The sequence below is a fragment of the Coenobita brevimanus genome, chromosome 101 (assembly GCF_032717465.1).
Source record: "Coenobita brevimanus isolate Jiangsu-jjx chromosome 101, ASM3271746v2, whole genome shotgun sequence".
NCBI lineage: Eukaryota > Metazoa > Arthropoda > Malacostraca > Decapoda > Coenobitidae > Coenobita > Coenobita brevimanus.
In genome coordinates this window covers 70,849,387-70,876,145 of record NC_137054.1, presented here as the reverse complement: position 1 = coordinate 70,876,145, position 26,759 = coordinate 70,849,387, and the positions used below count along the sequence as shown (strand labels likewise).

At 43.2% G+C, this 26,759-nt stretch overlaps 1 protein-coding gene across 1 annotated transcript in view; it reads right to left on the bottom strand.

Annotated features, from left to right (window-relative positions):
- The window catches only part of LOC145415085 (uncharacterized), a 119,239-nt gene extending 98,978 nt beyond the window's left edge, over positions 1-20,261 (bottom strand). Inside the window, exon 1 of the mRNA XM_080284498.1 lies at positions 19,718-20,261. Within this exon, the coding sequence (XP_080140624.1) occupies positions 19,718-20,261 (544 nt within the window). The remainder of the gene's footprint in view (positions 1-19,717) is intronic.
- Positions 20,262-26,759: the final 6,498 nt, after the last annotated feature.

Below are 26,759 nucleotides of genomic sequence, written 5' to 3'. Positions count from 1 at the left end.
AGAGGGAAAAAGGAGGAAAGGGAGGAGAAAAGGAGGAAAGAGAGAGAGAAAAGAGGAAAGGGAGAGAGAAAAGAGGAAAGGAGAAAGGAGGAAAGGGAAGGAGAAAAGAGGAAAGGGAGAGGGAAAGGAGGAAAGGGAGAGGGAAAGGAGGAAAGCGAGGGAGAAATGACGAAAGGATGGGAGAAAGGAGGGAATGAGAAAGGAGGAAAGGGAGTGAGATAGGAGGAAAGGAGGGAGAAAGGAGGAAAGGGGGAGAAAGAATGAGAAAGGAGGAAAGGGAGAAAGAATGAGAAAGGAGGAAAGGGAGAAAGAAAGGAGGAAAGGGAGATGAATGGAAGAAGGAGAATAACAAAGGGGCTAAAGGAGGCAAAGGTGGAAAATGGAAGGAGGAAAGTAGGAGCCGAAATAGGAAAGTAGGAAAAGGGAAAGTAAGAGCAGGGGCTAAAGGAGGAGGGAAATGGAAGTAATAGAGAAAAGTAAAGGGACTGAAGGAGGGATGAGGAAAGGAGAAAGGAAGTGGGGAAGAAGGTTGTAGGAGGGAAGTGGAGGGGGCAGAGAAATAAGAAGAGGCTAAAGGAACGGTAGGGCTCTTATAACCTTACGTTAATTAAATAAAGTCCCTTGGTGTAAACTTCAATAAGATACGAGATAATTCGCGACCATGACGTGGCTGGCAGAGGTGCTTTTGTGAATGAACTCCTCCACTCCAATGAAGTATATTGCATTTTATTTCTTACTACCAAAAGAAGACTATAATCAGTTTCTGAGAGACCATACGAACTGGAGGAGTTTGATAAAATCTTCATTAAAATCTTCACTACTTGAGATTTGTCCTAAACTAAGCAAAACTTTCTGGTGGTAGCAAAAATAAATAATAAAAATGCAGGTACGTCGACTCGCAGAAGGGGCTAAAGCAAAGTGCAACTGGGAACAGCTACCGACTGATATAAGGCAAGGTAGACATTCCAGGAAGGTGATATTAAGGGGAGATTGGATACCTCGCCTTGCCGCTCTTACAGTCCCTGGAGTACAGTATATTTTGTCCCCACTTACCCACACTGACCACCTATCGCGGGGAAATGGTTGATGGTGCAGCGTGTTGAATAATATCTGTTTATTTACCTGTCTATCTGCTTATTTACCTGTTTGCTTATTGCCTGTCTGTCTGCTTCTTTGCGTATCTGCTTCTTTACCTGTCTGTCTGTCTGTCTGCTTATTTACCTGTTTGCTTGTTGCCTGTCAGTGACTTTCTCGAAAACCATGCTCGTGACATTGCCCGTAACATGTCCGTGACATGTTGCTAACATGCTTGAGGCATGAATCTAACATGTCACGAGCAGTGTTTTCGACAATGTTCGAGGGGAAATGTGGCCGCAAACTTAGACACCACAGCCCTAACACAGAAACCTGTGTTGAAAAATTCCACAACTCAGGACAGATACCTAACCTTAGAATTTATTCAGTCAGGGAACGCCTCGCTCACATGTTGCTCTCAAGAATGTGCACCGCTACTTCCAGATTCCAGTTTTGTTAAAGCACACAGGGAGGCTGAGGACAAGATGCTGATAATAAAGGACAACCCCCTCGCTGGATCAGTAAATCAGCAGGTACCCCCAAATTGGAAACCTTGATGGCTGCAATAAAAGCTGATTCATAATTAGGTGATATTCTCTATGTCTCTCTTTTTATTTGTCCTTGTTGTTTTTGCGTGGAGGTTTGGTGTACATGTGAGTGGTGGGTCTGGTTAGACAGGTACTGAGAGTTGGCATCCGATAATGAGATAAAGGGCTGAGTACAAGATTATAAATGCGATGTGCAGGTGACTGGACATACCTAGTGGGATAAAAGGTGATTAAAGAAAATATATTAAAAGCTGATAAAATTTCGGACTCGACTCTTCAGTGTTAGTATTCAACGCACGCAGGTAAAAAACAGGTACAGATATCTGTTATTAATTGTTTCTGCAATAGTGTAACCGCAGGCCCAACTTAATGTGAACTCAGTGGATTGCAGACAGAAACTGCTCTTCTTCCGCAATGCACCATCCTCCATGCGGGGAACAGGGAAAGTTCTGAGGATTATTGCACAACCAGGCAGCTCCACCGCCTGTCATCTTGATACCCTCCTCAGTACCACATCTGAAGCGAATCCTAATAAAAATGAAATCAACTTTAATTGTGTCTTTACTGGAGATGACTTCTTTCTCTCTCCTTCTAGCTGCCTCCAGACGGTTGTACTCATTCAGGGGACGATTCACGATGATGAAGAGGCAGTTAATTCTTTCGATAACTTTCAGACATGATGCAATAGCCTACTGGTAACAATAATAAAATATAAAAGACGTTATCGTAGGGCAGGCGGTAACTGTAGGTAGCTGTGGAGGGTGACTGTAGGCTGCTTTTGAGGCTGTGTTTGCCCTACGCTAGCACACACAAGGAAGACTGTGCAGTAGTGTTTTGTCCTGTGTCTAGAGGTTAGAACAAGAGAGAGAAAGAGAGTGGGGAGGGAATTTCGAAACTGTACGTAATGGATGCATATAACTTAGGTCTAAAAGAGAAAAAATGAAACTATCTGATGCATGACTGCTGCAGTGGCGTGAAATGGGGAAGGGCATACGGACCCGTTGAAAGAGTACATGAAAAAAGAAAATCAGAGCCATTGAAGATAGGAAGAAGAGAGAAAGACAAGAACACACAGAGGTCCGGATGCAGTGAGGGAGGGAGTGGGGGGGGGTAAGGGGGATCTGAGAACTAGCATTTACTCTGCAAACCTCGATATGTTTGCCTGAGATAGCCTGGCTGGGAGAGACGAGAGGGCGGTGTAACAAACTCGGTCACAATTTCCTCGCTCTCAGAGTATGCCTTTGTGCTGTTTTCCTTTATATATTGTGAGAAAAAAAAGTAAAACATACATAAATACATATAAGAGCATTACTTCATACATAATTCTTTACCTGATCTATACCTGAACACATGCAAGTAGGCTATATTCAGAAAAAGTACACAAAGATACATGCATACTCATAATAATACAAATAAACTGGAAAAATGACTTGATTATACATGTATTATCACACGCTCATAAACGTTCACGCACACATACAGACGCAAAAGCACGTCACTGCACGCTCGTACAAACTAACAGAGAAGACGGACAAACGAGCACTGTCACACGCCAATTACACTTGACTTCTAATAGTTCTATGATCTGCCTGTGACGGTGATGACTTGTGAAGATGGAAAGGTTAAGTTCTCAGGCCATTATGACTCCCCCACAGCTGAATAAAATCGTCTGGCTTTAGCTGAAAGAGGAAGGCAGAAATTTTACGATCATGAGGGGGTTAATAGTAGCAACATCAGCACTATTAAGCTTCTGTACTCACTCTCAGATGAATAAAATCGTCTACCTTCACTTAGAATGATATACTCGACAACGGAGAGAGAGAGAGAGAGAGAGAGAGAGAGAGAGAGAGAGAGAGAGAGAGAGAGAGAGAGAGAAAAAAAAAATATATATTACCAAAGAATTAAATATTTTCTATCAATGGCACTGTGAGGGCTCTGAACTTAACCCCTTGAAATCCGAAAACCGTAAAAGGATGTTTTTAAAATGCAATGACCTCTGACCTACACCTATGACCCTGGGAGAAAAATACCTCAATATGTGTCCATACGAGTTGGGGAGAGGAGGTTCTATTTGGGGAGGGGAGGTTTTATTTGGGGAGATTAAATTGTAAATCCCCTTATGAGCTCTGTGGCTGGGAGGGTGTGCATTGTGAGTTGTAGACAAGAGACCTCAGTAACAACATTGCTTTGTTTACTCTCTCTCTCTCAGCAGAAGAGGATGAATATTCTTTTGCGTAAACAGGACTTCATAAATGGACTGCGTTTAGTTCTCTCGCTTGTTATGATAATCAGATCCTGGAGGAGAAGGACCAGGGATGAAGATTAACGCTAGAAGTCAAAAGTCATGGAGGTTACTCGAGTTCGGATTTACGAGGCACCTTTTGCGAGGAGAGGAGGGCAGTGGGTGGGAGGAGTTTGAAGGAATTTAAAAAGAAACCTGACATCAATACTGGTCTACTTTTACGAGACACCTTTTGCGAGGAGAGGAGGGAAGTGACCGGGAGAAACTTTCGGGAATTTATGTAAAGAAACTTAATATTAATGTTTGACTATTTTTACGGGATATTTTTTGCAAAGTGAGGAGGACTGCGACCGGGACGAGTTTAAGGGAATATAAATGATGCAACGTGATATTAATACTGGACTATCTTGGCGAGAGACCTTTCCAAACAGAGTAGGGTAGCGAGAGATGTTTGAGGAGATCTGAGAGCCGAGGGAATGTTGCCGAAATGAGTGTGAGGGAATTAATGTGAAGTGAGACAGCTCGGGAAGTGAGGAAGATGGTGGACTGAGTGAAGCGATAATGGACTACCTTTCTGAGACATTTTGCGATCTGAGGAGGGTGGAGGCTGTGAGGCATTGAGGAAATTTGAGTGAGGCAACCTGGAATTAATACTGGACTGCATACATGAGGAGAAAGGAAGCTGGAAAAAGTTTAAGAGCGAGGAAGAAAGACAACAAAGTCCAAACTACCTCCGCAAGACCCATTTTACCAAGAAAAGAGGGTATGTGACTGGAAGGATCGAGGAAATGAAACAAACAAACTATATTTACGAAAAATATTTTGCCCAGTGAAGACGACACGCGGCTGATTGGGAGTTTGAAGCAATAAGAGAAGCAACCAGGTCAATAAAGCCTAGATTACTAATTTGAAGAATATTTTGCAAGGTCAGGAGGGGTAGAAGTCTGTGAGCTTGAGGGAGATGGAAAGAAACTTGATCCGTCATACTAGACCAACATTAAGGGACACATTTTGCTTAGTAAGGAGGGTAGGTGGCTTGAAGGAATCGAGAGAGAGAGAGAGAGAGAGAGAGAGAGAGAGAGAGAGAGAGAGAGAGAGAGAGAGGAGAATGTGCGTGCGTGCAATGGCCTTGTAGCAAACCGGAGCTGACATCAAAGTACGCATGTTGACAGAGAGAGAACAAGTTGGTGGCGTAAGTTGATGAGAAGGAGCTCCGGCTTGATCTATGCAAAGACGCAAAGAATAGACCATGAGCGGGCACAAACTTAACAGGGGAGTGTGTGTGTGTGTGTGTGTGTGTGTGTGTGTGTGTGTGTGTGTGTGTGTGTGTGTGTGTGTGTGTGTGTGTGTGTGTGTGTGTGTGTGTGTGTGTGTGTGTGTGTGTGTGTGTGTGTGTGTGTGTGTGTGTGTGTGTGTGTGTGTGTGTGTGTGTGTGTGTGTGTGTGTGTGTGTGTGTGTGTGTGTGTGTGTGTGTGTGTGTGTGTGTGTGTGTGTGTGTGTGTGTGTGTGTGTGTGTGTGTGTGTGTGTGTGTGTGTGTGTGTGTGTGTGTGTGTGTGTGTGTGTGTGTGTGTGTGTGTGTGTGTGTGTGTGTGTGTGTGTGTGTGTGTGTGTGTGTGTGTGTGTGTGTGTGTGTGTGTGTGTGTGTGTGTGTGTGTGTGTGTGTGTGTGTGTGTGTGTGTGTGTGTGTGTGTGTGTGTGTGTGTGTGTGTGTGTGTGTGTGTGTGTGTGTGTGTGTGTGTGTGTGTGTGTGTGTGTGTGTGTGTGTGTGTGTGTGTGTGTGTGTGTGTGTGTGTGTGTGTGTGTGTGTGTGTGTGTGTGTGTGTGTGTGTGTGTGTGTGTGTGTGTGTGTGTGTGTGTGTGTGTGTGTGTGTGTGTGTGTGTGTGTGTGTGTGTGTGTGTGTGTGTGTGTGTGTGTGTGTGTGTGTGTGTGTGTGTGTGTGTGTGTGTGTGTGTGTGTGTGTGTGTGTGTGTGTGTGTGTGTGTGTGTGTGTGTGTGTCGCGCGCGCATTTATGACGTAGTTCAGGTTACAAACAAGAGGTGAAGAATAATCTCAGATATTTATGGCCTTCACTATATGGCGATTTTTTCTTACAAACACTTCACACTGGATGCCATTCTGTCGATTCTTCAATAATTCAAATCGGACTTGGTACACCTGTTCCATCGGCATTTAACCTGTTCTCCTTCATTTTTTACTGGGCTCGTTTCAGTGATTTTATGAGATCAAGGGTCAAACCATAAAAAAAAAAAAAAAATACTTCGAGCGATGTGGTAGTATGATAATATGAGTCCGTAGAATTTATCAGCTTTTGCGAGGAGGATTGCAGACAGTACCATATGAGAGTGCTGGTGATTTTTTGAAGACCAGCCTGCTTTCTTTTGGAATGCTGTGAACTTTTAATTAAGAATGCAACTTCTGGCCCAACTGAAGGCACTTGAGTTTCAGAGGGAAGAATGTGACGAGGCTGCTGAAAACACTCAAGTATGATGTACAGCAGATCGCGGCAAAGGAGGTGGGGTAGGAGGAGAGAGAGGGAGTGGTCAAGGGAGGGACGTAGAGAAGGAAGATATGTGATGAAGTGAGGGGAAGAGGAGGTGCGTGAGAAACGGAAGTTAGGAAGATGTCAAGGCAGGGAAGTGCAGAGGAAGCTGTAGGGGAGGAAGAAAGGAAAAAGCGTGCTTGACAGGCAGATAAGGCTTTAAAAAGGAATGCAAAGAGGAAGAACCGTGGGGAAAATTTTTAAGAGTGGGTGTGTGGGGAAATGAGAGGGAAAGGATAGAAGTTTAAGTTTCGGAGGAAGAAGTAGCGAGGACTGCGAGTGCGTATGAAAGATGGGAAGAAGGGTATGTTTGAAGGGTTAGAAGTGCTTGTCCAGAAGGAATAAAGAATGAATGTATGTGAGTCGGGAATTGGACGTGTGGGTGTCGAAACTGGTAGACTGAGGGTATGGGGCGATCAGTGGAAGGGTCGGGGTGAGGGAGGAAGCACTGGGGTGAGGGTGTAAGGAATGTGGTGAGGGAGTAGGCATTGGGGTGAGTCGAGTGAGGGAGTGGTTGTCAATGTGGTGGAAGTGAGGGGGGAAAAACGGGTGAGGGAGCGTCTGAAGGAATGAGGGGTGAGGGCAAAAGAAAGAGTAGTGTCTATTAGGAGAAAGGAATATGTTCGTGGGAAGAAGGCAGTACAGTGAATGTCAGTAGGAGGAAACGAGGAGGGGAGGAAGAGAGGAGACGGGGAGGGAAGGGAGGAGAGTGGGGAGGAGGGAAGGGAGGAGAGTGGGGAGGAGGAAAGAGAGGAGAGTGGGAAGGAGGGAAGGGAGTAGAGTGGGGAGGAGTGAAGAGAAGAGAGTGGGGAGGAGTGAAGAGAAGAGAGTGGGGAGGAGGGAAGAGAAGAGAGTGGGGAGGAGGGAAGAGAAGAGTGTGGGAAGGAGAGAAGAGAAGAGTGCGGGGAGGAAGGAAAAGATGATAGTGTGGAAGAGTGAAGAGCTGAGAGTAGGGGAAGGAAAGAAGAGGGAGGGGGGAGGAAAGGGAGGGAGGGAGGGAATGAGTATGTGTGTGTTTAAGGAGAGGGTGCCGAATGAATATCTGTGAAAGTAAGAGGCCTGAAGCTAATTCTGTGTGAGGGAGGAGAGTAGCTGTGTGTATCGGAGATAAGGATTATAGGATAAGTGTGTCGCAAGGAGAAGAGCTGGGAGAAGACACCAGGGGAAAGGACTGCACGTTTTGCCACCCCAACAAGGAGACACCCACGGACAGAGATGAATCAGTCGACGGGGTAGCGCAAATAAAAGACAAGGCAGAGACAGAGTGAAAGCAAGCAGCGCTGAGGTGGTTGGTTACTTAGGCAGACGCAGAAGAGCAGGCTGGTGGTGCAATATGTTCAGGACTGAAAGAGCAATTTTGTTTAGCTGCGTATAATTCTTTCGACTGCTGATTTCATATTGCATATACTTTTCCCGTTGCGCTGCCTGAGCTCTTATTATGTAGTGGTCGCTCTTCGCTTTCCACTTTTTTCTTTTTATCAAAGTCAACAGAAGGCAAGATACACAAGATCAAAAAACACTGCTCTAGGACTGACACAATGCACAGCAGACAGCAGAAATTCGCTTCAAGCATCCCTGTATAATATGAGCCTGATAGTCTGTTACAAACAAGAAATTTATCATAAGCTATTGAAAAAATCTGTATATAGTAACTTAAATCTCATCCGTCAAGTCTCTGCAGTATAGTGTTACTAGATCATAGGATATCATTCAAGGAAGGCTGACGTGCATTTTCTGCCGTCGACTGAATGTGACAAGTTTGATCCATATACGAGTAGATAGGGTTTCATGGGATAATGCAGCCTCCTTTACTTTGACCTTGAGCCACGATCTTAATATCTGATCATTTTTCACCAAAATCGCATCATCTCTTAGAAGACGAACATAAAGCATGCGCCAGTTTTACTCAAATAGGATCAAGCATTCATGAGATCCCGTTACACATATTTCTCTATCTCTATCTATTGCCAGACGCTTCAATCCCGTACGGGGTGGCCACAAACAAATCGCTTCCACGTCGCCCTGTCCCCCGCCATTTCACTGCCCTGCTCCCAACTCACACCCCCCTCTCTTATATACCTCTCCACCCCATGCCTCCATCTCATCCTCGGCCTCCCCCTCCCTCTCCCCCCCTCCACCTCACTCACATACACGCTCCTCGTCAGTCACTCACCCTCCATCCTCTCCACATGGCCAAACCACCTCAGTGTGTTCCTCACATCCACATCCACACCACAACGCTCCTTTATGTCCTCATTTGTGAGCCTGTCTCTCCATGTGACTCTACAGGCTCCTCTTAAATAACTCATTTCCACTGCTCTCACTCTTGACTTGTGTCCTTCCAACAACGTCCAAGCTTCACTTCCATACGTTAGAATTGGTATCATAATGCTGTCATGTAGTAACTTTTTCACTTCCATGCTCACTTCCCTGTTTCTTATCACTGCTTTCAAGGAACCAACACTCTTTCTTCCTTGTTGTACCCTTTCAAGCACTTCACCCTCCAAACTTCCATCATTACTCATCACACTACCCAAGTACTGTACATACATACATACATAAAACATGCATACACACATACTACATACATTACAATGCATACATATATGCATATATATTACATACCGTACATACCGCACCAGAATCGAATCCTTTCCATCCTTATATGCCATGCTATGTGCCAAGTTTGATCCAGGTCAGATCCTCCATTCTAGAGATAACGTAGCGAGCTGAACTATGTCCTTGACCTTTGATCGTGAAATCTGACATGCACTAATATCGAATCAGTTCTTCTCATACCCAACACATGCGCTAATATTGATCTACATCGAATGACGCCTTCATGCTCTTACGGTAAAATACGTAAATACATCTAAACAGACACAAACAATGAACAGAAACTTAATCACTATAACTCCACCTTCGGGGTCAATAATAAGAGAAGGAAAGTGACAGAAAATGATATCACACAATTTCACTCATAATTTCACAGTCATCCTCCTACCTTGATCTTGGTCTCTCCTTATTTTCCCATCGACTTTCCTTCTTACGAAAATCAAGACTTCAAGGTCATGATAGCCTGTCAGTAAAAGTAGACTACACACCTTTTCACTCAGCTTCGGTAACCCCAAACAATACTGCATAATGCTCAACATCCTCTGCAAGATCACCATCATCTCCGACATATGATCCTACACAGATGGTGGGCTCAGAAATTCTCACTGCATAATAACCAATATTTCACCACCTGGCTTCACCTGGCTTTCAACATAATTAACCAGGTGCTAAATATTGACCCTGATTATCGTCGATCTTCTTAGTATAATCAGAGTGTCGACGAGCCGCCACAAAAACTCGCCCTGAATCCACGTAGCGAGCCAGGTGGAAGGTGAGAGACGAAGGTAGAAGCGCCATAACCCTCCTCCGATCCAGGAAGTAGCAGACTCCAATTGGTTCAAGTAGAGTAACGTACAGGGTAGCTTAGGTCTAGTGTGATTACTTTCTTGTTTGCTCTGCTTAGTATTTATCTTATTTTATTTTTGTACAGCAGACCACGTACCCTCCACAAATCCACTCCGTCCCTTCCGCGGCACATAGGGAACACGTGGAGAAGGAGTGTGGGAGACCGAGGACAAGATGGAAGGATGGGAGGGAAAGGTATACGAGCGAGGGTGGTGTGAGCTGGAGGGAAGGCAGTCTGATGGTAGAGAACAGGATGGCATGAAGACAATTCGTAGTCACTCTTACCATGATTAAGGTGTCTCTCTATAGACAGGTAGGTAGACAGATGGTTATTATTTGTGTATATCATCTGTTGCCTTGAATACTTTTGTGTTGGAACTATTAACGGAAAACAGAAAAAAAAAAATCCAGACACAGAAAGAAGGTACGTAACATGCCACGAATATGAGTAATATTACACTAGAAAAGCGTACTCTTGAATGGCTTTTTTTTTTTAAAGGTTCCATACTTGTACAACCGTGAAGGAAACTCCCGGATAAGAGAGATTTGTGAGCAAAAGAAGTGTATGAAACTCACGATAGCTGACATTTGAATTGTAGTGGTGTATGTGTAGAAGGCATCTCAAATTAGAAACGTCAAATTTAACTCCGTTTCTTTATGTCAAGGGTTCATCCCTGGCCATATTGCTTCCGGAGCGCTGTATTACATCAATGAACATTTTCGTCAAAAACAAACTGAATCGTGGCGCACCTTCTAATTACCGGTACCACATAATTCTACCTTACTGACGAGTTTATAAATACTGTACGACCTACAGATTTGTTTGTAGTGAGAGATGCACAGAATTTTCAAATACCTTTTAAGTATTATTTGCAATAACCGAAAAGTGAAATGCAATTAAAGTATTTTCTTTTTCCACCCTTCGTTTGAGTTCCTGTAATTAAGTATAATATTTTAAACTATGATTATTATACCTATAAACAGGACCCTTAACAACCTACTCCGCTTAGTGAAAACCGAAAATTTATTAAAAACACACGCTTGATTTATTACGTGGTCAAATTTTGTGAAAGGCTGCTAAGGCAAGAGAATCTCCGGACACACTTCTCCCTACCCACCAGTGTCCTCTCATCTCAACATACACCATCCTCCCTCACTTATCCCACCACCACGCCCCTTCACTTGATTCTCGGGCTGCCTCTTCTCTTAACCATCCCATTCTCTTACACCCATAGCAACCCTCTCACCTCTCATTCACTCCATTCAAATCACATCAAAGTCACATCCCTAGCTACATGATTAGCATCCTAACTTTTTTTTTTTTTCCACGATACTGGGGAATATGGGACAATACAAAAAACAAGGAAAGAGAAATTAGGAAAGTTGGGGAATCATAAACAACAAACCCAATCTCTCTATAAACTATGAAATAACTGCTTCTCTCAATCTAGAAATTAAGAACAGCAGATTCTTCCCGTGTCTGTGTCCCTCCCTGGTGACTGTGGTGGCGAGGATGGTAAACAAACAGAAGAGAACATTACTAGGGGTGACTAACGCCGAAGTCCCTGAGAAAACACTGCTCCGCTCACCACCCGCCACTCAACGAGGCCCAGGATGGCAAAAGGGGAGAAATAATGGAGCTTTCTGGCCAAGAGTAAACAACCCCACTCACTCGGGTCGCAAGGTGTTACAGGCCAAGTAGTTCGCTAAGGAAGAGGTGTTAGAAAGCCCCTATGCTGATGAAAGTGGTCCTAGGAGTCCAAGGGAGAAGTCAGCGCCGCTCTTCTGCACTTATCTGGTTTTGATAGATGGACTTAAACTCCTCTATTCTTGCCGTCTCCAGTGTAGGACCGGTTTTTCAGACAGGAGGTCAGATACAACTTTCACCGAGAAGAAGAAGTCTTTCCTAATAAAACTGTCTGGAGGTGGTAAATACAGTATGTCAAAAAAAAAAAAGAAAAAGAAAAAAAACTGACGTCCCCTGATTCGTATATTAAACAGGATTCTTTGCTGTCACAGAGTTTCAGATACCGCTAAGCATGTTGTAAAATATTCCACTTGTGCCTTCCTTTCCTTTAATAATCCGCAATCTTTTTATTGGGCATTATGCGTAAAAATACAGTTTAATCGTGCTTAAGGTGAAATGGAACTAACGAAATGTTCATGTACTTTTTGGCATAAACATAGTCATAACAATAAATAAAAGTAGCCTAATCAACCCTAACGTAGCTATCTGCACTTAATTTGCCTCAGTCTAGCTTACCTTAGCCTGCCTCATTCTCACCTAATTATACCTCACCTCACTTCATGAAATCTAACCTAATCTAACCCCAGGAAGCCTAACCTAATTTAATCTAAACTAACAAAATCTAACCTAACCTAACATTGCCTCAATTCAAACAATCTCGTAAAATCAAACCTATATCACCACACCAAATATCACGAAGCCTTCACTAACCTCACCAAGAACTTAACCTAACCTAATCCAGCTTAACCTCACCAAACCTCACTATCCTCAATCTACCTATTTAATTTTTGCTTTACCTTATATAATTTCTTCAGCCAGACAGTTCTGTTGTATTTAGGGGAGACTTATTCAACCTATAGGTGTAATATATTGACCATTAACTATTTACGAAGCCTCCCTTAAGCTGAATGGTAATGTCAAAAGTGGCAAGAAAAATCGATAGGAGTACATCATTCAAGAGAAGTGTTTTGCCACTCTAACCCACCTTCCCCTAACTAAACCAAACACCTGCCTACCTTGCCCTAACTAAACCAAACACCACCTTTATTCGTGCCTCTTCGCGCTCTGGAGACGGCAGGTGTGTCCCAAACGATGTCCATCCATCACCCCGTCCTCTACACCCTACCCGCCTCCACCCACCCCGTCACACCTGCGCTGGGAAAGATATCTACCCCTCACCTGTCGCCCCGCCCACCTGCCCGCCCCTCCACGCCCTCCGACACCTCCCATCTGTCATAAAGCCTTCGTTTTTAATAATGTAGAGTATGCTTTATAATCTACATTGATTACATTTGTCTTGCCCGTTTACTGAATTGCATTTAGACAAAATTCCAACATAAGTAGATATATTTCTATGATGAAAACACGCAAACACACGCAAACACACGCAAACGCAAACACACACACACACACACACACACACACACACACACACACACACACACACACACACACACACACACACACACACAAACTTTAACACAATCTTTTCCTACACACAAATGTTTTACTTTTAACACATACTATAACTCGTCCCCCACCTTACACCACAGCCTCACAGCCCAGCCCTTTTCCGACACTGCTCGCCCTCCTAGACCTCACCTTTCCTATCACCCTTACAACGTTCAGTGTCAATACCCATCAGTAACAGGGGTGAGAGCGTTGTCCCAGCCTTGATATTGTCACCTGGGCCCTGTTTGACACCGGACGGATCCTTTGTGACACCAACTTCTCTTCGCCAACAGGGGGATCCAGACAGGTAAGGAACTGCTACCTGTTTCTTATCAGTGTATCATTTATCTGGACGGAATTTCTCCAGCCATTTTCATCAGAGTAATTTTATTTTAGGGTCAGTATTGTAAAGAATGCTTCAAAAGAGATTATGTTAATCGTGTACATTACTGTTAAATACTGTTACTACTACTACTACTACTACTACTACTACTACTACTATTACTGCTGCTGCTGCTGCTGCTGCTGCTATTACTACTATTAGAACTAATAATAATAGTAGTAGTAGCAGCAGTAATAGTAGTAGTAGTAGTAGTAGTAGTAGTAGTAACAATAAACAACAATAATAATAATATGGTAATAATAATAAGCCTAATAATAATAATAAAAATAATAACAATCATAATAATAAAAATAATAATAATAATAATAATAATAATAATAATAATAACAATAATAATAAAAAATATAATAACAATAATAATAAAAAAATAACAATAATAATAAATAATAATAATAATAATACCGATACTAACAGTCTTAAAGAAATAATTTAAAGATGAATGACTAGAACACACATTTCCCAATCAACAAATGGAAATACACAAGTGGTAAGTGAGATTATTTGCAACATTAAACAGTTGCAGCATCTAAAGTCAAAAGAAAGGTGAATACAAAGAAGTTAAGAAAATTAGGCTTCATGACCGAGAAAGCAAGTTGGATATCAAGGAACAATGGCCAAATTTACGAAGAGGAAGAAGATTATATGAAAAACAGAAATGAATACGAAATGATGATTGAATTTTAATATACCAGTTAATTTGCATTGATAAAATATAAGGATGACATAAAGCAGAAGGGTGGAGAGGGAGAGGGATGGGTGAGGTGCGTGAGGAAGATTGGGAAGGAGAGTAGAAAGGATATAGGGAAGGAAGAGAAGAGAGAAGAGAGAGAGAGAGAGAGAGAGAGAGAGAGAGAGAGAGAGAGAGAGAGAGAGAGAGAGAGAGAGAGAGAGAGAGAGAGAGAACAGCGACGGATGGAAGGGGTAAGAGGAACAGCAATGGATGGAAGAAATTTAAGAAGGCAAAAGGAGAATGAAATAGGAATAAGAAGGGAAGGAAGAGACCAAAGACAGCGAAGACAGGAAGCATGAAAGAAAGGGAAGCAAGGGAAGAGAGGGAAAGGAGAAAGGACAGAGAGAAGAAGGAAGACGAGGGAAGTAGAAGGAAGGAAGAAGAGGGATGGAGGAGGAAGGAACAGGAGGAAGTGTGAAGTGAAAAAAGGAGGGAAAACGAGTGGAGGAAGGCAGAGAACGAAAACTGAGAAAAGGGATGAAAAACAGAACACTGAAGGAAAAGTGGAGACAGCGAAGGAAGGTAGGAATAGAAGATCGAGTGAAGGAAACACTGGAGGAAGAGGAAGGAGGGTTGGTGTGGGAGGGAAGAGGAGGAAGATTAAGAGAGGAAGGAAGGAGTTGAAGGAGGGAGGAGAGGAAATGGAGAAAGGAGAGGGAAGAGAGAAGGATCAACGGAGAAGGACAGGAGAGGGAAGGAGGGACTTAAGAAAAAGGAGCGCCAAGGGAAGGGAGAAGATGGGAAGGAGAGAGAAGGGAGAAAGAATAGAGATAGCGAGGATGGGAAGGAAGGAAGGAAGGAAGGACGAAGTGCTAAGAGAGGAAGGAAAAGGAAAAAGCGAATAGAGAATGGAGGAGGAGGAGGATGGAAAAAAAAGAAGAGTGAAGAGGAGAGAACGAAGGAAAAGAAAGGAATGAGAAAGGGGTGATGAGGGATAAAACGGAAGAAGAGGACGAAGGGTGAGGGAAGGGAGGAAGAAAGGAAAAGGAGGCTGGTAAGCGGAAGGAAGAGAAAGGTGGACGGAGGGGGAAGGAGGATAGAGGAGAGTCGATTAGAGAAGGGAGGAGACAGAAGAAGGAAGCATAGAAGGAAGACAAATGGATGGAATAATGACTGAGGATGAGAAATGAAGGAGAGGGATGGAACGAAGGACAAATGATGGAAAGGAGGAAGAAAAAAAAAAGAGTGAGTGAATGAAGAACAGATGGGTGAGATGGGGAGGAGGGTTTGGTGTGAGTGCTTGGGGGAGAGAGGGAGGGCTGGTGTGAGGGAGGAGGGGAGGGAAGCAGGGAAGGATGATATGACTGAGGGAGGAGGGGAAGGAGGGCTGGGGTGAGTGAGGAAGGAAGGAGGGAGGGTGGGGGGAGGATGGTGTGAAAGAGTGAGGGCGAAAGAGGAAGGGTGGATTAGCGTGGGAGAATAAGGAATGGAAGGAAGGGGGCTAAGTGAGTGAGAGAGGCGAAGGAAGGAAGAGGAGTGAGGAAGAGAAGGAAGAGATGAGGAAGTAAGTGTGCAAGAGGAGGGAAGAAGAAGGATGAATGGAAAGGCACGAGAGGAAGGAATGGAAAGGAGTGAATAGGAAAAGGGAGTGAAGGTCAGTGTGACTGAGTAAGGAAGGAAGGAAAGAAGGAAGGGAGAGCTGGTGTGAGGTGTGATGAAGGAAGGAAGGAAGAAGGGAAGGAGAGGGAAGTGGGCAGGTTTGTGTGAGGCGTGATGAAGGAAGGAAAGAAGGAAGAGGAGGAGAGGGAAGGAGAGGGATGTGATGGCTGGTTTGAGTGAGTGAGGTCTTACGGTCGCAGTTTAAGGCGGGGCTCAACAACTGCCCTTTTTTGCCCTTTACTGCCGGCGGGAGGTGCGGTGCTGGGGGCGGCAGAGGGGAAGGACGGAACAGGAAGACATGCGGAAGAGAGACAGAAGTGGAAGAGATGGAAAAAGCATAGATGACGAAGAAAGGCGAAGGATGTGAAGAAAAGAGAGAACGGATAGAGGAGGGGAGGGACAAAAAAAAAAAAAAGTGACGGAGATGATGACAGAAATAGAAGATTAGAGACAGAAGAGGGATGGGAAGACAATAGAGGAAGCAGAAGAGGGTGGAAGGGGAAGAGGAAGACAATAAAAGGAAAGAGAATACAATACGAGATGATGAGTGATGTTGAGATGAAGACGAAAAAGGAAGACCTACAAGGGAAGATGGAAGACGTGGAGAGAGAGAGGACAGACAAACAAAGACATACATACATAGACAGACAGACAGACAGACAGACAGACAGACAGACAGACAGACTGACAGATGAAAAAAGGGGAGGGGACTAAGTGGATGGGAGAAATGAAAGACAAATGAAGGAGATGCTGCATGGAAGATGAGAACTAGGGCGACGTGGAGAATAAGGGAAGGTGATGGGGAATGAAGGATACAAACTGATGAAGAGTGAGTAAAAGAGAGAAAAAGCGAGGAGGGAGGAGAGATGGGAGTGAGGGTAGGTACGAAGAGAGAAAATGTGGAGAGGAAGGACAGAGGACGGGCGAGGAAAGAAGGTGGGGGAAGATGAGGGAGGGAAGAAGGGAAGGTGATGAGTGAGGAAAAGTGATGAGTGATGGAAGGTGAGGAGTGAGGTAAGGTGAGGATGAGACAAGGTGAGGATGAGGGAAGAGGAGGAGGAAGGAGGAAAACAAGATGGATGGGCAATGAGGAAAGATAAGACGCGACGGGAAGTAAAAAGAAAAAAAAGGAAACATGAGGGATGAAAAGGGAGAAAAAGAAAAAAAAAGAAGGAAGGGAGAGAGGGGAAGGAGGAGGAAGGATAGAGGAAGGCAGTGGATGAAAGATGAGGAAGCATGAAAAATTAGGGGGACGGAAGGCGAAGAAGGAAGAGACTGAGGGACGAAAAATTAGGAACGACAGATGACACACAGACAGCCGAAAAAGGGCCAAAGCAACACAAACCAAGACGACATCAGTAGAAGAAAATATGACCATAACTAAGAAATTAATCATGAGAGAGTGTGCGGTACCAAGAATAATTAGAAAGCAGACACAAAAGTTAAAATTTTCTCAGAACTCAAAGACGAGGGACCCCAAAATATAATTAATATCTGAACAGAGTCAAAAAGAACTAAGTACTATTGTTTATAAATCAGACTTTCAAGAAATTACTAATTGTCCAAAAAACTGAAAGTCTAAATGTACTTAATGACAGTGGATGTGATTTATATGAGGGGAAGTTTATACAGCCACAGGTCTTAATAAGGACATACAAACGCTGGCCTCACCTCAGTGTGTATCAGGGACAGCTAAAACACACACTGCTCGTTTTTGGTATTCAGACCGTAGTGCGAAAATCATTGTTGGCTCCAGACCGAAAACTATTACCAGATACCAGTTTTGTACTATTCGTTTATATGTGTTTATATATCTATTAGTCTATATCTATCTATCTATCTCTATCTGGCTATCTGTCTATATCTATCTATATCTGGCTATCTGTCTATATCTATCTATATCTGGCTATTTGTCTCCTATCTATCTAAGGAATACAATACAAATTACTGAAACCTTGAAAGAAATAAACTATCTAGAGGCTCCTACATCCAGCCTGACATGTAAAGAGTGACAATGCTTTCATTTAAACTAAACATAATAAGAGTGCCAATAGGAAAATACGAATAAATACGCGGCCATTGTGTGCTACCTGTCCTTCAAATAAGCTAAGGTGAGGCCACTTTCCATGTCTTAATTTAGACTTGTGGGTGTACAGACTCCCCCTCACATAAATCACATCCACTGCCACTAAGAACAATTCAGACTTTCTATTTTTGGACATTTCGTAGTGGCTCTAAATCTGATGTAAAAAAATAGTCCTCATTTGTATCAATGAACCACGTCAGGTATTAAGATTTTTGGTAATAGTGCCTCGTCTCTGTGTTCTTGAAAATGATAGCTCTAGTGTCTTTTCTAACTGTTCTTAGTATTGCACGTTCTCTTATGCATCTTTTCTCAGTTATAGAGATAGTTTCTTATACTGATATCGTCTTGGTTTGTGTTGTTTTGGTCCTTTTTCGTCTGTCTCGTCTGCTCATCCTGATTTTTCGTCCCTCATCCTCCTCCTTCCTCGCCTGTCGTCCCCTTCCTTTTTCATTCATCCCCGTCATTCATCCCCTGCATTCCTATGTCTCTCTTCTCTCTTCTTTCGCACTTTGTTTTCTTTCGTTCTTTCTTCCTTTCCGTTCCTTAAATATTTCTTAAATATTCTGGACTACGCTAGCCTAGCCTCGAGCCCTAAGTCCTGAAGGGAGTTGCCTAATATGAGATTGGCTGTTATCGAATATACAAAGATATACTACTGCTACCACTGCTACTGCTTCTACTACTACTACAACCACTACTACTAAACAATAATACAGTAATAACGGAAGTGAGACAGGAACGGTGGATAAATGTATGAAAGGCGCCTCTTGTTTTCAAAGTTATTTTTTTTGTTCTTTCTGGTTTAGTAAAATGACTCTAGACGGAAACCAATCCTTGAGGCCATTTACACCATTTCCCTATACCTGTCGAAATTCCTGGCTTTGGGCGGGGTGACGCGCATAAAAAAAGGAAAATGAATGAGAAAGACCACAGTGTTATGCAAATTACGTTCAAATTTGTTGAGAAAGCCGTAGGAAACGAAAATTTACCTGAAAGTTAGGGGATAATAACATACCAATATCCTTAAACAGAAAGTGATTGGAAATATAGATCGCATTGCCTCACTAATTAAATAACACTGTCCTAGCTCTTCTACTGTACATTCCCCACTCACTACACTCTCATCATAACCATAGTTGACGGTGGATGAAGGGGGGAAGAGCACAGGATTTTCATATCAAATGGTCTGGCCGCGTATCAATAAAGACTGTAGAGTAAGGTAGGAGTATTAATAAACAAATAAATTAGTTAAATAAATAAAAATAAATAATAGAGGAGGTGTGATTGTGTATATTTACCGAACTGTGTAATAAGACAAAACATACAACTGAAAATACTTATAAATCAAAATTAACCTTGTCTTTAAAAAAAAATTTGGTAAAGAGAAAAGGATTAGTACGACGCAACTGACAGCAAAAAGACAGACATTTTCATTTTTCCGAGGCTGTGTGTAGCAGGGATGTAGAATTAAACATAAATATACATATAAATCTATCACATTTTATATATTTGCCTTTCTATTCACCCTCTCCCACCAACATCATTTACACGAAGATTAACACCTGCCTCCGAACACACTCATGTTACGTAAAGAGTATTTGTTCAGGGTACTAGCACTCCCTATTCCAAAAGACATACAAGAGGAAATATATGTATGTAAATAAGCAAGCAAGAAAGCTGTTTAGAAAGTTGGGCCCGGGTAAGTCAATCATTGCTTCTGTATCAGCTAAATTCAGGAGAGAAATCATAAATACAAATATGAAACATGTGTTATTCATAGCAACTATATCACAAACATACACACGCAAACAGTATGCAAATGAATTATTTACCTTGTGCAGCTGACTCCGCGAGCCTGAGCATCTCCAGGTTGAGCTTGATGGGTTGAGAGGTCACTTTGTAGGCTGCCTCCCTGTGACCTGCCCTGACCTCCTTCCGCGTCTTGACCTTCAGGAAGAACAGCTGTATATCCCCAACTCGCACTCGACCACTACACGTCCCTCTGGCAGACACCCCGTCCACGCCAAGCATAGCATCCGAGGTCACAGCGGGGTCATTGGCGAGGTCAAACGGGTTCTCAAGCATGGTGGCCTCGTGATGTGACCTGTCGTCTGCCAGGATCGTTCCCAGGTGATCTGTGTATACATCCTCCCCTTTCATGAACTTCTTGACCTTAATTCTCACCAGATTGTACACACGGTCGGACCCATGACCTCTGCGTGACCCGAGATGCATGACCTTCGCCATGAGTACCAGGTCAGACTGCTGGACGGCCTGGTGAACGTAGTCAGACCAGCAGGCAGGAGCAGGCCGCACCAGCATCAGCAGCATCAGCAGGAGGATGATGGGGCCGGTCGCAAGCTGGCGGGCCGTCATTGTGAAGTTGAGTGGTACCAGGAGCACTCGCTGACTCACGCCATTCTACACTCCAGGATCTATGCCAGGCCTTGCTTTACGTGTGCTTTACTTTACACACATTATTTTGCACATCTGATTTTGCACTTGTGTTACTCTGCACATACGTTTACATATACATTAACGTGCACATAATTATGTTTATCTGCACATACGTTTACACACGTTACCCTGCACAGCCGTTTACATATGTTACTTTGAACATACGTTTATCTGAACTTTGTGGCCAGCACATACGTTTGCACATACGTTAATTACTCGTAAGTAAATTTACACATGCGTTAAATTAGACATACGTTACTTTACCTTCGTTAATTTGCGCACACAATTCTTTCTATAAGTTACTTTTCACATACGTTGTGTTCCTCACATGGTACCTAACATATGCCCTGCTAAACGCGTATGTTAAGACACTGTTACTCTACACGTACATTACTTAATACATTCGTTACTTTACGCTTACATTACGCAACACATTAGTTACTTTACACTTACGTTACTTTCGATACGACACTAACATCACTGATACAGAGATGAAGGACATTTCACAAGCTGCTATCAGTAATCTTATACCACTCTCTTGATTTGTTTTTAGGCTTGCGATAATTACCACTTCACGATTCAGTATCTTGTTGCAAAATCACTTCACTATCCTCCAAAGATTCACAAGACACTTAGATCCACGCGCACTTCCCTGGTTGCAGCCTCACTAGTTCTTGTGGCGCCTGAAAAGAAAAGAAATATTCAAGATTAATTTTTGCAATACTGTCAGTGAATGAATGGATTATTACCCCATTCAGTATCACGACGTCCTCTTCATATTATTATTGCTGTTGTCATATAATTCAGCTCACAAATCTCGTAATAGCTTGGGGTTAAAAATAGTTCATAAGCCTGGCCAATATAACGTCAACTGGATGAGTATTATGGCCATCGCAATGAAGGGGTTAAAATTGATGGGGTTAAAATTGATGGGCTTAAACTAATATCTCTGAAAAATGTGAAGCATATGTATTGCTGTGCTTTTTTAACGTACAGTGTGTGTGTGTGTGTGTGTGTGTGTGTGTGTGTGTGTGTGTGTGTGTGTGTGTGTGTGTGTTTATTCTACACTTGTCACTGTTTGTCGACTACGTACACAAATTTTACCTCATTATGAATTTAGCAAGTCACGAGTTTAATGAGTAGCAGGGCAGTGGACTTTCCATGTCTTTGTGTAGGCAGAGTGTCTTAATTTTTATGAACAAATGCATGACACTTGCTTTTGTGGAGTGTATTATAGCTTATTTCTATCATCTTTTTGGCAATGACGCTCTTCCTGCCATCAGATATTGTTTCTCGGCTCAGGAAACACATTTGGTAGTTCAGGAAGTTCATATAAATAGTTCCCATCCCTCACACTACGAAATGCCTCCTAAGTCGAGTGTAAGGGAGCGTCAACACTTGCTCCAAATATGTGATCGACAAGAGGAAACGAGGCTCAGGGGTCCGTCCAGCGCTCAGACACTGATATTGCTGCGGCTTTAACCAGGTGCTTCGTTTCATCCTGTCGGTCACATGTTTAGGGGAAGAGCGGCCGAATCCTAAAACTCGTCAGGCGGAAGAAAAAAAAAATAATAATAATTGTTTTGAAGCAGTTAAACACATACCTCATACGTAGATACTGAAAAATTACTTCCATTTTTGCAACTAAATAAATAAGATCTTTTTTATGCAACGTGGATGAGTATAAAACAGTACATTATCGCTGACTTAATTTATCGAATAGGAAGTTGAAGGTTACGCAATTACCCTTTCAACCCGCGGGCACAGTCTGTCATAGGGTATTCTTGTTGCTGCCTGACGATTTTATTCAGCTGATACGAACATTCCTACTATACTCTCTTCACCTTAACTTGGCCCAGATTTTCGCCCTTTTTTTTACTGATTTCCCATACCTAAGAGGCAGAAAAAGACAATGCTTTGGCTCCACATCTTTCCATTGCACTTCTTTGTGACTAGCATAATTTTCTAGTGTTAATCTACTTACAACTCGGCAGAGAAAATGGAGCACTGGCAATTTTAAGCCAAGGTAAAGTGAACAGAGTATAGTGAAGACGTTAATGAAAACTTTATTTTTTTTTTAAATCAAGGAAGAAGGAACCAAAGGCCAGGAGCCCACAAGATCGTTCCCTCCAAGAAAGAAGAACAAAAGATAACGGAGCCAAATCGAACCCCTCCATTTTGAAATAATATAATCAAATGCAAATAAAATCGTCAGGAGATTGCAGGAATGAAATAAACATGTTGTCCACGAACTGAAAGGTTAAAGTGTATTCTGCAAGGGATACTATTGCATATTACGCAAATAAGACAACACAGTCACTCGCCCACAGTGCACAGTATCGCGTCACACCAACAACAGTGACGCGGCAGGTTCAGGCGACACTACACAGGGTGACGTGACAACTCGGTCTCTCCCTGCCACCTCGCGCATCACTGTCACAGCATCATAAGGCACAGTGCACACTGCCACCATTTCAGTGCACAGTACACCATCATCACCTATCGAAAGTACATCGCAGTTCTCTACACCGTGAGCAAATAACAGAACACTATACATAAACGCCACAATAATTCAGTATGTTCCTCCAGCACAAACAATACACTACTCCACACCGTCACCTCTCACCACAGTACATATCTTCCCACGTCAATAGCACATCACAGTTACATACACCGTTGGGAAAATGTAAGTCCACAGCACAAACAAAATCTACAAGGTTCACATCACCATCACAACTAAATAATTCGCACTGTCCTATACTATCACATTCTTTCGCAACACATCGCTGTCTCGCATTAGAAGCGCATATACCCAGTGAACGAAAAACAAACAGAACACGGTACATATCAACAAAACACGCAAGAGTCCACATTATTCCCGTACAATTAACCTAGAAAACACAGAATTCATTTCAATATACCTGTCTCCAGATCAAATCATCTCTGCGTCCTTTACACACAATAACACTCCATAAAAAAGATATACGTGACAAAACTCCACACTAAGAGGTAACAGACCGCATCACCACACGTCCGCACTACACCACACCATATCTCAACAAGCGAAGCATAACCAAGAGTACAAACCTTACTCTGTCAGTCGCCATAAACTGAAACCATGGCAACAAGTGGGCGGGCCTGGCAGGGTGTGTGGGGCATGGGAGGGGCGGGGCGAGAGCGAGACAGCACTCAGCGAATGAAACCCACCTGAGATATTCTAATCATTTGAACCAGGACGTTATCTTTGCTTTATTCTCGCTAAGTGTAGGCAGTTTCATTTAACGCACTTTACATCGTTCAGCACCACAGCAGGGCATAAGAGAAACCTCACTCGGATGCCTTAATATCTAGACTATCACGTTTGTCTTAGAAATGAAGAGTCCCTGTCTCAACGGGGGGGTTATGTGAACAATCGCTGGATTAACAACACCCGTGAACACACAAGCTATGAAACATTTTCACTTCAAATCAGTCATCTTATCTTACTTTATATTTTAGTATGGATGCAGAGAAGTTTCGATAATATTACACCTTATGCCCTTTAGAGAACTTCAGAAAACCTAGGGGGGGGAGGGAAGCAAACTCTCACAGACTGTCATTATGTAATCATGATTCGAAACACTTCCATACCAGCCAGCGATCTCACAGCGACTCTGCCCGACTGTCGCCTGTCACAAATGTCTGTCGTGTGTGTGTGTGTGTGTGTGTGTGTGTGTGTGTGTGTGTACTACTACATAAGCGGTATCCTTAACTCTACTTTCTTAAACAGACACATAACATAAAAAAGATTAACGACCTGCACCACATCAACGTTACGCCACACTAAAAAAAACTTCTTAAATCTACGCTACAGCACACCACACTGCACTACAACAATCTGCACTACACCATTATCGGGCATCATACACCATACTACGATGACTATAACAGCATGTCATATACACCACACTACAACTATCTAAGCTACAACTTTATACATCATTGTATAACGACCTGCAGCATACCAATAAAAAACAACGAAGGCCATCACACCACATTACAACAATCTACATTAAGTCAGTTTACAGCACAGCATGCCACATTATAACGACCTGTGCCAAACAAGAATAAAGTACAGCACAACACAGCACACGGGGCAAATGCAACAACACAGGACACTACAGTGATCGAAGCCACGCCATTATTAACACACCACACTTACAAGACCGACACCACACCCCAATACAGCTCAACACCACACTTCAGCACTAACAGACAGCACAGCACACCACCACACTACGTTATGCCACAAATCCCAAGCATGAAACCCCAGTACCCCCCCACACGGAAGTCCCAGTACACAATCGTAGTAGTCTGTTGTGAGGGGGACGGTCACACAGCCTTGACCGCCCGTGCAATGAGTGGCAGCACGCACTTCTCAAGGTCACTGATGGCAAAGAGGAGGTTAGTGGGGTGGGTGGGAGGATAGGAGGAGAGGGGTGAGTGGTGTGGATGGGAGATGAGGGAGAAAGGGGTGAGTGTGGAGCGTGCGAGTTGGAAAGGGAGGGAGAGCTAGTGAGGATGGGACTAGAGAGGGTAGGGAGGAAGGGGAGGGATGACGAGACAGGGAGGGAGAGCAAGTGACAGTAGAATACGAAGGGGAGGAAGTTAAGGGGCTTGCAAGGAAGGAGAAACAAGAGAGAGCTAGTGAGGGTGACCTAGAAGAGGCTGGGGAGGTAAGGAAAGGTTGACGGAGTAGAGTGGGAAGAAGAGCATGTGATGGTGGAATGATGAAATGTAAACAGGGTTGCCGTTTGCTTACTAACCTCACTGATCTTGTAAGGATTAGCTCTTTTTTTTTTAATCAGTAAGTCATTATTACGCTAATTATGCACTGTGCTCTAATGATAGAGTGGTATAAGTATAGGAGAAACCTATATCAAACATACGGCGGCTTGGCAGTAAAACCAGCCTTCTCAACTTATGTTACAAAGCGATCCTCGCTTTGTTTGTGCACTGAATAAACTGTTATGCCACGTCAAGGTCACAGCCGAAGCACATGCTATCTATATTAAGTGATGACATGTTTTTAATAGGTTCTTGAAATTCGTAAAGCGCGCGCACACACACACACACACACACACACACACACACACAGAGCAAGCGTGCTTGATATTAGCGTACCAATATTATCTCTCTGTGAAGATCTGACACTATGGCGCTCACACTGTTGCCAAGATCGCCGAGCGCAAAGAAAAAGAACTACACCTCTTTCTCGTCTCCCCATCCACGTTTTTGTTGCCAGTTTTAAATTCCTCAGCTATTCATTAGTCTTCCCACTCTGACGCATAGAAAGCCAGAAAGCCACAGCGGGGTTAGTACGGGAGGGCAGATATGAGGCACAAACGGTGAAACAAAAGATTGTGGTAGCGGAAAGTGAAATGGTCAGGTTTTGTTACTCTATTATTACGGGCTTGAGTTAGTTTGTGAGCGTGTACCCCAGGCCCCGTACTTGTAAAAATCATCCATTAAATTTGTCAGGACAGGAGAAAATCACAAAAATTAGGCTTACTCACTACGCCATCGTTATAAACCAGAGGCATAGATCGAAATCATAGGCTGCTGCGTTAGTGGTGTGTCCTACAAGCGGCAGTCAAGTGATTCGAACACAGATAAACCATCCCCCGAACATGAGGCCAGTACCAAACAAACCAAGCCACCGAGACGCCTCTGACGCACGTGGACCCCCCTCCTCCTCCCTCACTAGCACTGGGGGTGGGGGTGGGGGATGGGTGAGGGTGGGAGGGTGAGCATGGCGGGCCGGTGGTGGGAGGTGCTGTCCCTGACCTACACTTCATCGAGACAGTCCTTCGAATATCACCACCACAGAATGAATGAATAAATGAATGAGCTGATGAATAAGTATGTAAACGAAAAGAAATAATAAATATGTGAAAGAAAAGTGAGATAATGAATGAGTACATGAACGAATAGTAAGTTAATGTGTATAAAAGGAAAAAGTGAATGAGAGAATGAGCCACCAAGTGCATAAACAAATGAAAAGATGAATTAATGAATGGTTACTTACAAACTAAATGGAGGTGAGGGATAACAAGAGGAAAGAGGGAATTATAGAGCCAGAGTGAGTTATCAGTAAATGTTGACACCATCACAAAAACACCAAGTACCACTCACGCAGGGATGCAAAAACTAAAACTCTGCTTGCCACCTTCTCACACGCAAGCTTTACACGTAATAAATCCTACTTGTTTTTATTTTAGTTTTGTGAGGAGCGTAGAAATAAAATACGGAGTTCGAGCATGCAATGGTCTGAGTACGAGATAACTGTTGGGTGTGTTTTCTGATGCTAACAAATGATGCTTCTCTGTATATTTGTTTAGCTTTGCCTTTCATTTTGCGAGCGTAATATCTCGAAAT